Raw genomic sequence first — 15,669 nt, 5'->3', positions numbered from 1 at the left:
TCATGATATGGCAACTGGCTTCTCCTAGAGCAAGCGATCCTAGAGAAAGAACAGAAAGAAAGTCACAATGCCTTTTAGGACATAGTCTCAGAAGTCACATGCCATCAATCCCATCACATTCTATTTGTTAGGAGCATGTTAATAAAAACAGCCCACACTTAAGAGGAGGAGGATTCAGTTCCATCTTTTGAAGGGAGCTGTATCAAAGAGGTTTTGGAAATGGTTTAAAACCACCACCACCTTCAAACTATATTTTTTGCCTCAGATATCTTTGTCCTTCCATTTAGTCTGTATATTACTTGAATTATCTGTCTAAAATATAACTCTATCCCTTGACTACTTAATACATTTCACCAGCTCATTGCAGTGTGAAGTCTCAAATTCCTCAAAGCAAACAAACTTTTTAAAGATCCCAATACTGTCCATCTGTTTAACCTAATAGCCTCTTTTTCAGTATATTTTAGAGCAATGCTCAGCTGCTTTTTCACACCAATTAGAACCTTTCCTTTTCTCCTCAGTGTAACCCACATTGGCTGTCTTTTCAAAACCAAATAATTCCAGTGCATTTGAGTAAGTGTACTGGATGTGTCAGGACTGTCTGTTTTATTAACACCATAGTGGGTGACCGTGATAAGCAAAATAATGCCCCACCCCCAATAATAATCACATCATAATCACCACAACCTATTAATGTTACCCTAGATGGCACAGGGGACTTTGCAGATATGATTAAATTAAGGACTTTAAGGTGGGAAGGGTATACTGGATTAACCTGGTGGGTTAAGATTATACTGGTGGGCCCACTATAATCCTAAAGTTCCTTAAAAGTGGAACAAGAATGCAAAAGAAGTCAGAATGAGGTAATATGAGATCTCCACCTGTTGTTGCTGCCTTTGAAGATGAAGAAGGCAGACTTCTAGCTGGAACAGTCAAGGATCCTCCCCTAGACCGTATTGAAGGGAAAGCAGCCCTGCTGAGACCTTGGTTTTAGTCCTCTGAGGCCCATGTCAGACTCCTGACTTCCAGAACTGCAAGATAATAATATTTGTGTTGTTTAAGCCGCTAACTGGTAATTTGTTACATACAGCATCAAAACTAATACAGTAACCTAAGTTAGTTTTAAATCTTGCTTTAAATAATATTCCAAGTCAGAGAAAACAGATCCTAAATCAAAAAAAATGTAGTGTAATTATACATGCATATAATATTTTTCATGTATCTTTAATTCATGTGTGCATGTTCTCACTGAGTCTTATAGTTAGTAATGAAATGACTAATATCTCAACATGAAAACTAGAATGCTACCTCTTATGTAAAGTGGCCTTTATTGTCAGTTTTCCTGCATAGCAGAAAATAAATGTGCAGATATTGTTGATATAAAAGTTAAGAAATACATTTTTATAAAATTTATTGCACATTTAATATGTGCAAGGCACCATGCTTAGAAGTAACCTTGTGAATGCGTGAATCAATAATTGTATTAGTTAAACGTGGTTGGGTATTTTATTGTGCCTTTTAAACAACAAACAAAGCTAAACTTCGAGCGTTTTTGTTTCATTTTGTATCTTGTCCTAAATTCCCTTTCCATTTGCCTCCCATGCTTGTCTAGTATCTTCTGTTTTTAGTGTGTTCTGTGAAGTTTTTTAACTTCATTCAATGCAATGGTCTGTATTCTTCACCCACTTCTCATCTTTATTACTATTTTATGTTTCTCTTGACCTGTCCAGCTAACACTCAGAATCCTTCCACTAGATCCCCTTATCATTGGCTGCATTGTAAAGAGCTGTGTTGCCTTTCTTGGCATGACTTGAAGCTCTTGCCTTGTCCATGGGTCTACTTCCCTTACAGCCACCTGGAGGAGAGCTGTTCATTCACACTCCACACTCAGGGCCTGAAAGCTGTCTGTTTCTCATTGATGTTTCCAAACCATAATACCTCAGTAGGGTTTTTTTTTTTAATTGAAATATGATTTATATACCATAAAGTTCACTTTTTCTTAAGCATACACTTCAATGGGTTTAGTATCTTCACAAAATTATACAACTGTCATCACTGTCCATTTCCAGAACATTTTTATCACTTCAGAAGAAATCTCGTATTCATTAGCTATCATTCCCTATTTCTTCCTCCCCAAAATGCCTGGCAATCACTAATCTACTTTCTGTCTCTATAGATTTGATTACCTTGGACATTTTATATAAATGGAATCGTATAATATGTGACTTTTGTGTCTGGCTTCTTTCACTTAGCATAACCTCTCAAGGTTCATACATGTTGTAACATATATTAGTATTTCATCCCCTTTTATGGCTGAATTATATTCCATAGTATGGATATACCACATTTTGTTTATCCATTCATTAGTCAATGGATATCTATTTATTTATATATCCATTTATTGTCTTATGAATAATGCTGCTATGAACATTTGTGTACTGGTTTTTGTATTATACCTAGGAATGCAATTGTTGGGTCATATGTAACTCTCTGTTTAACCTTTTGAGGAAATGCCAAACTTTTCCACAGAGGCTATTTCATTTTACATATCCACCAGCCATGTATGAAGGTTCAGCTTCTCCTTGCCAACACTTTTATTGTCCTTTTTTTTTTCTTTTATGGCCATCCTAGTGAGTATAACTTGTTATCTCATTGAGGTTTTGATTTACATTTCCCTAACGACAGTGATGTTGAGCATCTTCATGTATTTGTTGATCATTTGTATACCATTTTTGGAGAAATGTCTGTTCAAATCCTTTGCCCATTTTTAAATGGGTGCCACCTGTCTTTATTAATGAACCATGTATATATTCTGGGTACAATTTCCTTATCGGGTTTTCGATTTGTGAATATTGTCTCCCATTTTGGGGGTTTTCTCATTATTTTCTTGATAGTGTCCTTTGAAGCACGAAAGTTCTTATTTTTATTATTTATTTATTATTTTTAAAAAAATTATTATTATTTATACCTACAGCACCTGGTCTTTTTAGGTGTTCTCCCATCCAAGTACTAACCAGGCCCGACTCTGCTTTGCTTCTGAGATCAGACATCGGCCTTGTTCAGGGTGGCATGGCCATAGACCATGGACTGTAGTCCCACTGGGGTATGAACCCAGGACCTTCTGCACGTAAAGCAGACGTGCTAACTGCTACACTATAGAACCATGTCCACAAATGTTTTATTTTTGAGAAAGTTCAGTTATCTGTTTGATTTTTTGCTTATGCCTTTGGTGTCATAGCTAAGAAATCATTGCCTAATTCAAGGTTTTGAAGATTTCTGTCCTAAGAGTTTTATAGCCTTAATTACTTATATTTAGATATTATATCCATTTTGAGTTAATGTTTGCGTATGATTTTAAGTAGGAATCCAATTTCATTCTTTTGCATGTAGATATCTAGTTATCCCAGCATTATTCGTTGGGACTGTTCCTTCCCCATTGAAATCGTTTTTGCATCCTTGTCAAGAATCAATTGAAATAAAAGTTAGGCTTTATTTTTAGGCTCTATTCTACTGATCTGTATGTTAGTCTTGATTATTATAATTTTATGGTAAGTTTTGAAATTGAGAAATGTGAGTTCTTCAACTTTGTTTTTCAAGATTGTTTTGACTGCTCTGGATCCTTTGCATCCCCACAGAAATTTTGTGACCAGCTTGTCAATTCCTGAAAAAATGACAGCTCAGATTTTTATATGGATATGTGAATCTGTAAATCAAGTTGGGATATATTACCATCTTAACAATATTATGTCTTCCTATTCATGAACAAAATGCCTTTTCATTTACTTGAGTTTTGGCTTTCTTATATTTAGCATGTTATCCTTCAACTTTGTTTAATTTGTATACTAGTTCAAATAGTTTTTTAGTTGACTCTAAGATTTTCTACTTAAAAGAATGTCATCTGTGAATAGGTGTAGTTTTATCTCTTCTTTCTAATCTGTATGCCTTTCATTTCCTTTTCTTGCCTAAAGGCTCTAGCTAGAACCTCTAATTCAGTGTTGGATAGAGGTGGCTAGAGAGGACATTACTGTCTTGTTCCTGATCTTAGGGGTAAAGCATTCAGTCTTTCACCATTACATTTTCATAGATTACTTTTATCATTTCAAGGAAGTTCCCTTCTATTCCTAGTTTCTCAATAGTTTTTTTAAAGATAGCCCTCAAAATTTCTCAAAAACAAAACAGATAAATAATAATTTAAAAACCAGTTCATTTGAGATTTATATCCTCTCAATGTAACCCTTGTCCCTCATCTTTGCTTTCATCTATCACTTCTAATCATTTCTTCATATTCACTTAATCTCTGTGATTTGTATCTCATTTTTGTTTTCCACTCTAAATGCCATCATCATCATGCTTTCAAAATTTATCAATGACTACAAAATATACTTCCTAATGTTATAAATAGTACATTCTTACCATAAGATTTTTTAATTTTTTAATAAAGTATGCAGCAGGGAAGTAAACTATAATAGTCCAAGTAGAGATAACACTATTATGATATCACAAAACATGTATAAACATATACACACCCATAAAATTTCTGGGTTATACTAATTATGTTTGTTTTAAAGTTAGATTTATTTTATAAATTTATAAGATTTTTTAAAAAGTACTTAATTAAGCACATATGAACGTATATTTATTTTTTGCTAGATGGGATCATTCTGTACATTAATTTTTTTATTCATTATTTTTCTACTGACATTGAATCACGGATGTTTTCATTACCATACCATTAACCATTCTTTGAAATACATTTTTTATTGCTGCTGTATGTGCAGATTTATCATTTTTTATTGGACATTTAGGTTGCTTCTAATTTTTTACTTTTGCAAATCTTTGCATTCTTTATAATTACATTCTGATATTTTCTTAGGATAAAGTTTTAGAACTGGAATTAATGTTTGATACAGTCTTGCAATATAACTGTCTAAAAATTGTAATAACAATTCATGCTCTAGCAGTGTATAAATACAATTTTTTTTTTTTCAGTTCGGATTCTGAAATAATAGGTTATGCCTTGGACACACTCTATAATATAATATCTAATGATGATGAAGAAGAAGTAGGTAAGTTTCTTTTACTATGTTTTTTGTATAAAATTAACTAGATTTGTGCCAGTTTTGCTGGCTTTTAAAGTTTAGTATATTTAACAAATTTATAAGTATCTTTTTCTTTTTTCTTTTTTTTAAATCAATAAAGATATAGCTTAGTTCTAGAAAAGTACCTTTAATATGATTGCTTTCTATGTAATTTAGAGAGGGAATTAGAGTCTTCTTATTACAAAATATTTATCTCTTTATATTTGGTTTTAGTTAAGCTGTATGAATATTAGTAATCTCTGGATTAGATAATTATTTTTGGCTATTGATTGAAAATCACACTATTTAAATGTCATCCGGTGAAGTTAGAGAGTTTTTTTCTAGTAAGTACTAAACACTTTTAACATAGGACTCATTAATTTATAAAGAGCAAAAATTTATTAAAATTAGAAAATATTTTTTACATTAAATGTTTTGTGTGAAATGGTAAGTTTGAAATCCACACATTTCTTTTGTATATCCTTTTTTTTTGGTTTCAAATTACTTGCATAGTCTTGTCATTTAATTTATTTTGTTAGTATGTGGGATACTTGATAGAAGTCTATATACATTTTGTACTATATGTTGTAAAAACAGGCATCAGGTAACATTTCACAATGCTGTTGAAGAGTATTCTTCATTATATTGGCTGTTGCAATGGATGTAGAGGGTTTTTCATTCTAGATTATCAGAAGGATGGACATGTTCTTGCATTTTATAAGCCTAATTTAGAACTGAAGTTATAGGATCTTTCAAAATTCTGAGTAGACAAGTCATAAAGAAATGTAGATGAAATTTGTGAGGATGTTTTTAAAGTAAAAGTAGTACAGAAATATATATAGATATTAACTTCACAGAATACCAGTAATAGGAACATTCGAAACTGGATTGTGTTGAATAGTCAATTTCTTAAGACTTAAATATCCTTTTTCTTAAATATTTATTTCTCTTGATATCTAGCTTACAACTTAACTTTATTAATTTCTCAGGTCTGAAAAATCTTTAGTGAACATAATTTGGTACCCATGAGAAAAGAAGCTGTCAGTCACATGACAGTACTTAAACACAACAGAAAACACTTTGAAAAAAAAAGATACTTATTTTGTCTAGTTATTTCTCAGATAAGAAAATTAGATGCAACACACTTATTATATGATATTAAGACTTATTTTTGGGCCATTTCAGATTAGAAATTTAGCTCTTTTTCTAGTTAGTTTATAGTGGTTGATTGTTTTAAAAAATTGGGGCAGCAATAATTTATAGTTAGATGATTTGGGTATAAATTTATAATATAATTATTTTCAGAGTCCAGTTTTTTGTTTCTTTTTCTGTATTTGCACTCTTTATTTTTAATTCAGCATCTCAAAATGATCCTTTGGATAAAACAGGATAAACGATTCTTTGGAAAAATAGTTATTAGAGTCACTTTTTCTAGGGAAGATTAGTATAGGAACTTAAACTTTCATCAAAAGGTAATTCTTAGCTGACATAATGAACTTCATTTTAGAGTTCTTTACCTGGAGATACTTTATAACCCTTTAATTTATTGATAAATCTGTCTCATAATTCCAAACGTACAGCATATACTATATTGCTTTTGGGATGTCTCAGGTATTTGAATAAAATGAATATGAGTCCTGTCTTCCAAGACATTATATTGCTTGACATTTTTAAGCTCTTATTTATTTTATTGTGAATCCGACTACATGAGAAACTGTTTTTTTTTATCACCCACTTTTTATTTATTTATTTATTTTTATCTGCCTTTTCAGATGATGTTGAAGGTAAAAGATTGATTGCATTTACATATGCATGATGCTTTTAGGCATAATTTCTGATCACGTAAAAGGACACTGTCAAGTGATATTTCTTTTGGCTGGTAAAAGATCTTGAGATTTGTTTCACTGGATAAGAATTAAAGAGGAATATCTGATATTCTTATATTGCTTTTTTTCTATGATTACTAAATCTTTTTATTATCTAGAACACAAAATATTCCAGTGCATCTTTTAATAAAGCTATTTCCGTTAGAACAGTCCATTTGAATTACTTTTTGTATACTTCCTGGAAAATTTTGAGGCATTTTATTTAAAATAATATTTGAACATGTATACAGAAGTATGTATACATATGAATTTTACCTATATTCAGTAAGAACTGGAAAGTATCTCAGTTCAGAGCATACTTTTATGTTGATATTGTCCCTTTAAAATAATGCATGCCCAGTAATGTCTGGTTACTGACATTTTTGATACTAATTTATAGAACTCACCAATATTGTCTTTTTTTTCTGGCAGTCTGTTTCAAATTCCATTTACTTTTAACGTTGATATTTCTTTTAACTCATAATTAAAGTAACCAAGTTTGATTTTGTTTTGCTTTATCTTTTTTTCTGAGATCCTTAAGTTTTTAAAATAAGGAAGGGAATATCCTTATCTAAAAGGGATTTACAGTGTCACATAACTCAGTTGCTGATACCTAACAAAAACTAACAAAGAATCTAACTTATTGAACTCCTTGTTTGAAAGCAGAAAATGACAGAGCATTATGCCTTGACTTTGTGACAATAAGCTGTTTACTTGTTGGGCAGTACAGATCAGAAGTTGTTGTTTCTATTATTGTTTCATCTTAACTTGTATAGAGCATTAAAATTTGGAGTGCTTTAATGCCCATTATCTTATGTGATCCTCAGAGCAGCCTGTGAGGTAGGTGATGTTTTCCTGTTTTCTAAAAATGGAAGCCCAGAGACCATGTAACATATAGTATCATCTAGTAAGTAGGATAACCGTATTTTTTTATATATATAGTCTTTTTTTTCTTTTGTATTCCATGATTTCTGATTTAATAAATTTTGGCCATTTTTCTAACTAGAGTCTTTATTAAAATTCATAATTTACATAACTAGTTCATAGAGGATGCAGACAAATGTTAAAAATATAGGTGTACTTGTGTAACTAACCACAGTGTAAAAGATTTCTTGATACTTTTCACTCTGAATTACAACTACTTTTATTAGAATATCTCTTTCTATAAAATAGTTTTGTCCTCCATAATATGGGTTATGAACGTGAGTATGGAGTTCGAAAAAGAACGTTCACAAATGTTTTTGAGTAGTTATTTATGCCTTTGGGGAAAAATGCAACTGTAAATACACTTGAAAAAAAAAAATATATATATATACACACACACACACACACGTATTTGGTTAAAAGCCAATCATGTAAATAGGACTGAAATGTTGCCAGAAGTATATAAAGACTTTTAAAAAGCACTCTTTAATTTTGTATACCTGTCCTAGGTTTATTTTCACTCTGGGTAATAAAGGGCTATTTTGCTTTTATTTTTTCACTCATATGACAATAAAGGGTCGTTTACAGGTTATAATAAGTATAGCATGTAGTATATTAAATATAGGATGTAAGAAATAGACTTAGCTCTTGGAGTTTTAAAATAAGTATATTGGATGAGAGAGGATCGTTTACTTGTACTTTTGCTCACTTGTAAAATAGGTATAATTTTTCATGAGTTTAGTTTTGGTTTACAACTTTTAGATATAATTAATGTAGTCATTTATAGTAGCTTTAGGTTAATACACTGCTACACCAAATAGCTTAGTATGTTACTTTAATTGCTTAGCTAATTTTTGCGGAACTCTACATTAAACTTGGAAAGTGCCGTCTTATGATAGAACTTAAAGAAAGTAGAGTTTATTTCACAAACAGCTTTTTAAAATTAACACTATTAAACCAGAAAGAACCTTGGAACAGGATCGTATTTTATTAGTTCATTTCAAAACATAAATTTTTATCATATACTGTTAAGGTACAGTATTTTATATAGTATAGCTAAAGAATAAATCAGATATATTAACTCTACTTGCTAAGTCATTTAACTTGTGCTCAATGCAGATGTTGAATTAAACTTTTTCTTGGTTTAAGCTTGCGTTCCTTAAAGTGTTGCACTAGTCCAGAGTATTCTGTATTAAAATAGGTCCATAGTTAAATAAACAAAACATACTATATTACCCTCTGAAGCATCACAAAATTTACCCTAGTATAGTAAGTACTGAGAATCCTGTAGTAAAGAAACCTATTCGTCTGTGTTCAATCCAAATACGTTTGTGCACAGATGCTTGCTTACCTCAGATATGTATTAAACATGTCACACTATCCTGCATTTTGAGAAATACTAACCAAGGGTAAAATCCCCAGCTTAGTTATTTGCATTTATCCACATAAATATTTCAGCGTTTTAAAATAATTTTGTAGGGAGAGTCCATCAAATCTGTATATGCTTCCACCCCCCCCCCCCCATTACTTTAAAAGTTTTAATATTCTCCCAAATGTCAATGACTTTTATTTTGAGCTTTTTTCCAGTGGTTACAACCTTTTGGCCCAAGGACGTTGTCTTATAAGCAGAATCGTTTGGCGCACTTAGTATTTTAAATAAATAAGTTGCAAGTATTACAAAGTGGGAGCTTTCACATCAGGTTTTGGATTTTAGGCTTCTCTTTATAAAAATTCTTTTGCATCTTTTAAAAATGTGAAGAACGATGACACCTGGGCCTGCATTCTCACATGGCAACAGTCAGCTGGAGCTGAGTGACTGCTGCTTCCCTTTGATAGAGCATATACTCTCCATGCTCCCTATTGTCTTAAACCTAGCCTGCTCCACTTGCATACATTACTGGCCTGCCCCTGTACTTGAATTTATATTCTCTACTGTATTCACACTGTCAAATAAAAACTTATATAATAAATTATATTTCAGAAGCATTGTTTTAATTATATACCAACTCAAAACTCTCCACTGACATTTACGCTTGTACTTATTCAGCTGCTTACTTGATATCTCCTTTAAGATTTTTATAAGGTGTCTCAGACTTAACAGAATTAAATTCCTTGTTCTCTTTATACTCTCAAATTGCTTCTACAGGGTTTCTCATCTCAGTAAATGGCAACTCTTCAATTCTTCAGGCCAAAACCCTGGAATCATTCTTATTTTTTTTATTCATTCATTCATTCATTCATTTTTGACTTCTCTTACCCCTCTATGTAATATCAGCAAATCTTGTTCCATTTTTATAAAAATTATGACTGCTAAAGTCTAAGCCCCCTTCACCATTTAACCTTAATTATTGACTCCTATTCTGTCTCCCTTTTTTCCTTGTTCCTTAACATTTAATACTCAGCACAACGCCAGAGTTATTCTTTTAAAACTAAAGTATTTTTTGTTTAGTAATGTAGTTTTAAGATTCAGAAACAGTGAATTCTTTTGCTGGTACAAGAAATGATAAGAGAAATATTTCTTAGAGTTTTTGAAGGATAAGACCCAGTGTATTTGGGTGCTTAATCAATATTGGAAAACATTTCCTTTCTACTTATCATCTCTTTTTTCTCTTTCCTCTAAAAATAATTAGATGGCAATTTTCACAGTCACTGTTGGATTGCTTTGCTTTTTTGTCATCTGGATTTTTTCCATTTCTAAAGTATATTAATATTAAAATCTCACATTTACAAAAGAACTATTTGAGTGATAATAAATAGGTTTGATCTTGATTGCCAGCTCCATTGGTTTATTGTCACTGCCTGGAGCAATATGTGGAAAAGAATTCTGATGGTCAGCAGATGCTGTGATCAATTACCTGTGTCTTGTGTAGGTGAGGAAATGGGAAGTAGTATACCTACCATCTCTAAATTACATTTATAGTATGGGAAGATTTCAAATAATAATTTACTTTGGTAGTTGTTGCTTCAGTTTTTAGTGATCCTTCATTTTTTTTTTTTTTGAGAAATATAACAACAGTTTGTTGAAACAAATAGTTTAAAGACTTTTTAAGTCTTAAGGACTAATATGAAAATTTTTAAAGAGTAAATGAGAAATTAAATGTCAAGTTCTGATTTTATTGCCAAATAACTATAGGATATATACATTAATTTTTTTGAAAAAGATATTGGTGACTGGTTTAATTTATAGTTAATATTTTAACACAGTAACACTGACAGTCAGCAAGGACTATATATGTTCAATAATGTTTTCAGGCAAGAAGGTTTTGAGGTTATAATTAACATACACTAAAATTTATATTTGGGGGTTTTATAGTCCTGTGTTTTGGGGCAAATGTATACAGTAGTATAACCACAATCTCATTTGAGATAGAGCGTTTCCATCACCCCAATACAGTTTTTTGTACCCTGATTAGAAATTTAACCTAAAAATGTCCTCGAGAAAATCTGGCAATCTGAATATCTTTTCTTCGAATATCATATTTAAACATCTAAAGAATAAAAATTTGAAATATTGTCATTTGTGACAATTTGGATAGATTTTGAATATTATACTAAGTGAAATATGTCAGATGGGAAAGAACCATATGATTTTACTCATATCTGGGATATAAAACAAAAATAATAAGTGAACAAACAAAATAAAGTAAACTCATTGATACAAACAACAGAATGGTGGTTACCAGTGGGGAGGACGAAAGAGACTAGACTTAGGTTGATGAGCACACAATAGAGTATATAGATGTCATAAGTTGTATACCTGAAATTTATGTAATGTTATTAACCAGTGTTACCCCAATAAATTTAATAATAGCAAAAGAATAAAAATTTATTTGAATGACGTCAAAAGTTATTTTAAGGATATATTTTTCCAGCATAATTGTGATATCACCACAAACCATACTGTTCCAAGAAAATTACCATCTCTGCTTAGCTGCCTCAACAAAAAGAATATTTTTAAATAACATAGTGTAATATTGACGTACTTTTATCTCTGAATATTACAGAAGAAAATTCCACAAGACAGAGTGAGGATTTGGGGAGCCAGTTTACAGAAATTTTCATTAAGCAGCAAGAAAATGTCACTCTCCTGTTATCTTTATTAGAGGTAAATAAAGAACCTTGCTATTTTGGTCATTCTTTAATAAGCTGCTTTTGTTGTCCTTTTGGGTGAAGCATGATACATATACCTTTTTAAAGTAGTGAAGTTTGTTGTATCATTGCTAGAGATTCATATGCATGTTTTAAGAACTATATAATCTGTTAAAATGCTGTCTGCTTATTTCCATTTTTACAAAAGATATTGTTTTATCTAGTCAATAACAGTTCAGTCAGCTTGATCAATTTATATTAACTGTATTTTCTTTTTATTTCTTTAAGTTTGCTAAATTTTTGTTTGTAGCATTTGGTACCATTATTAAGTTGAAATAAATGTTTGTTTGTTTAATGTAAATTACAGATCTTAAATATTTTAAATTCTTACATTGTAGGAGTTTGATTTCCATGTCCGCTGGCCTGGTGTGAAACTTCTTACTTCACTTTTAAAACAGTTAGGGCCTCAGGTGCAGCAGATTATTTTAGTCAGTCCCATGGGTAAGTGACTCATCTTCTTTATATTGTTTTGATTTAAAAGTGAGGCTCATTCCTAAGTAGGGGTACAGAAATGATGTGTTAATAAATTATTTATAATTTGAATCACTATTTATATTTTTAATCTGCCAGTATCTTCACATGGTTTTATGTTCTAGGTGTTTCAAGATTGATGGACTTATTAGCGGATTCCAGGGAAGTTATACGAAATGATGTAAGTTAAATTTGAAAAACATAAGGATATGCTTTTTTAGCCCTCTTTGCAAAGGAAATATTTGTTGACCCTTATTCAGAGTCATAAGAAGTTAAGTTTGAAGGTTGGGGTAATGCTAGTCTTTTAGGTCTTTTTAAGTTATTAAGAAGGCCACATTTATTTTTTGTTTCCTGTATATCCAGTATTTTGATTTAGACAAATGATTTTGCTATTCACATTTATGCCTTCCACAAGCTTTGGATTTATTCTATCCTCTTCTGAAACTCTACCTCCAGAAAGAGTAGAGGAAACATTCTCAGACATTGAACTGTATAAACTTAACAGCATCACGTTTGGAATCCTCACCCTCATTTCATTGAAATGTATTTCAAAGGTGTTTCCTTGTAATCTTTGTATAACTCTAGAGCATGATTTCCTCTGGAGGTATTTTCTATTCTGACTTATTTTAATATTTACAAAGAAGTTGAATATTTTGTATTGATGTGATGTTTTGTTAAACATTTTTCTCTGTTATCTACAACTTGATCAAAACTGTAATACTTTGGACAACAATTGGAAAATCTTTAAAATTAAATTCTAGAGCCAGGAGATCACATCTAGCTAATTCAGTCTTCATATTTACACTGAGAAGCCCAAGACTCATGGAGACTAAATGATTTGTCCTTTATTAGCAATGTCTTATTCATCTTTGTATTTATGGTACCTGGCCCTGGCCCTATCATTTGGCTTGCTCTTATCCTCACAACTGGTTAGTGGCAAAGCAGAGTAAAAAATTGAAATCCTCTTGACTTCTAGTTTACATAGACAGATTTTTTTTAGCTTTGTATTTAAAATTTTGTGGTATGTATGTCAGCGCAGTATTTTAAGTGATAAAATAGCATGGTAATATAACTCATGAGAAGGACATTTTTTATTCTTTAATATTCTTCTAAGAATTGTCTTATTTAAATGGGTACCCATCTATTAGGAATTTTGAGTATCTTTCCTTGACTAAAATATTACCGCATATCTTAAACCTAAATTTGTTTTTCTGTTCTTTAATTGGCCTTTGGTTTAAGATACCATATAATTAATAAAGAAATTCTTCCTGGATTGCTTGTAATATCATTATCATTTGTTTTTATTTTCAGATATAATTTTTTTGTTTTCATAATTGTATTACCTTGGTTCTTAAATATACCATTTCCTTTAACTCACTCTTTTTTTCTGCTCCTAACTTTCTCAGGTTTTATTTGAGACAGATAAAATGATTATTTATGTTGTTTTTCATTAAGTATACTGTTAGGGATTAAGTTATATTTTTGTTGTACATTTCGGATTCTTGGTTTTTACATGTTTACAACCATCTTTTCTTTGATTTCAGTAAACTTATTTATTTAAGTATTTTTGTCTATCCTTACTGTCATAATGTTATGTAATGTTACGTAAACCATAATATACCACAGTTGACACCAGCAACCAGAGGCAACTCACTGGAACCTGTGGAAATTACTAGGAACTCTGTGACTGCCTGAAACAACTACTTTTTTCCCCCTCTTTTGTTTCTTTGGTTTTCTTTAGCCTTCTTTAAAATTTTTTTTTCTTTCTTTTTAATCAACTTTATAATCACACTCAACAACAGTTGTCAACATTGACTAGCCTTCCTGGGAGCATATTGGTAAAGATTTTTAGCTCTGGTTTATTTTGTATTTTAAACATTAATTTTGATTTGGACTTAGAGAATTAGTTGATCATTTATCATAGGTGCACTGACACTATTATATTTATTTATGTTACTTCATGCTTGAAAATTATCAAAAAATGTTGAGAAAACGCTAGGAAATAACTGCCAGCTCAATTCTAAGTGACTGTATTTCTGTTCTTAATTTTTTTTTTATTTTGAGAAGTATAAACTTCTCATATAGACTTTTGTTTTTCACTATGAGAAGTAGAGAGAACACAGACAAACCCACCTCCTAAACATATCAGTTTTCAAGATTTTGTTATACTTTCATTATCTATGCCTCCTCTCAACACTGTCCTTTATTTTTGATCGGAGTAATTAAAAGCAATCAAATAATCAATATAATTTCACCACTAAATATTTCAGTATACATGCCTAAAATATATATGCATTTTCTTACATAACTACAATGCCATTATCACATTTAACAATTTAACAATGACGTGTTAAGTCCTCAGTTTAAATAAGATAACTCTTCCATATTCAGGTTTCCCAATTGTCTCAAAAATGTCTTTTATAGTTGGTTTCTTCAAATCAGGATCCAGACAGGGTTCTGTCATTAAATTTGGTTGTTATGTCTGTTAACTTATCTGAAGGTCTTGATTAAGTTCCAGTTCACCATTGTGCTATGATACTTCCTCAGTGATCAGTGCACTTAATTTTGCTATACTTCAGGAAACATGTAATTTCTGTCTTACTTTTAGTGATCAGTGAGTTTGCTTCAGGTGGTGACAACCAGATCTCTCCACTATAAAGCTGTCTATCAACCTTGCATCAGATTCATCCATTACATATAATTATCCATTAATGATTAGTATCTGAATTTGTTATTTCATTGAGTGACAAAATTTTTTCTATAATTTTATCATTATTTCACATTTATTAAGCTGTACTCTTACACAGAGAACTTCATCAACTAGTCTACTTTATTATTCCAAAATACAGTTCATACGTGAAAGGCAGGTTAAATAAATCAATACTTTTAGTAATCAGTTTTTAAAGTCAGGAATTGGTGCCTACTTGCTTTCAATGACCAGTGAGTATATACTTTCATTCTTAGTTGCATTTAGTAGATGTGTTCGATTAGAACAGTGTATTTTTTAATAGTCAGGGAAAGAGACTAACTTGAGAACTTAAAAGTAGCGTATACAAATATATATAGTAGATTCTATAGAAGTTATTTATCTCCATTTGTCCTCACAAAAACCCTGTGACAAAGATATTGTCCGTGTTTTACACATGGGTATACTGATACTCAGAATTTATGTAATTTGCTTAAAA

General features: G+C 31.0%; 1 protein-coding gene across 4 annotated transcripts in view; it reads left to right on the top strand.

The window, feature by feature from the left end:
- USO1 (USO1 vesicle transport factor) overlaps positions 1 to 15,669 on the top strand; it is a 65,119-nt gene that overhangs the window by 14,721 nt on the left and 34,729 nt on the right. For 2 of the 4 annotated variants that reach the window (XM_016156020.2, XM_016156023.2), the window contains exons 4-8: positions 4,987 to 5,063; positions 6,848 to 6,859; positions 11,869 to 11,969; positions 12,352 to 12,454; positions 12,610 to 12,665. In XM_016156020.2, the coding sequence (XP_016011506.1) occupies positions 4,987 to 5,063; positions 6,848 to 6,859; positions 11,869 to 11,969; positions 12,352 to 12,454; positions 12,610 to 12,665 (349 nt within the window). The remainder of the gene's footprint in view (positions 1 to 4,986; positions 5,064 to 6,847; positions 6,860 to 11,868; positions 11,970 to 12,351; positions 12,455 to 12,609; positions 12,666 to 15,669) is intronic. The other 2 variants (XM_016156024.2, XM_016156021.2) reach the window with 1 other exon arrangement.

The sequence above is a fragment of the Rousettus aegyptiacus genome, unplaced genomic scaffold (assembly GCF_014176215.1).
Source record: "Rousettus aegyptiacus isolate mRouAeg1 unplaced genomic scaffold, mRouAeg1.p scaffold_m13_p_10, whole genome shotgun sequence".
NCBI lineage: Eukaryota > Metazoa > Chordata > Mammalia > Chiroptera > Pteropodidae > Rousettus > Rousettus aegyptiacus.
The sequence above is the reverse complement of the archived record's forward strand: the minus strand, read 5'-3'. Positions and strand labels throughout refer to the sequence as shown.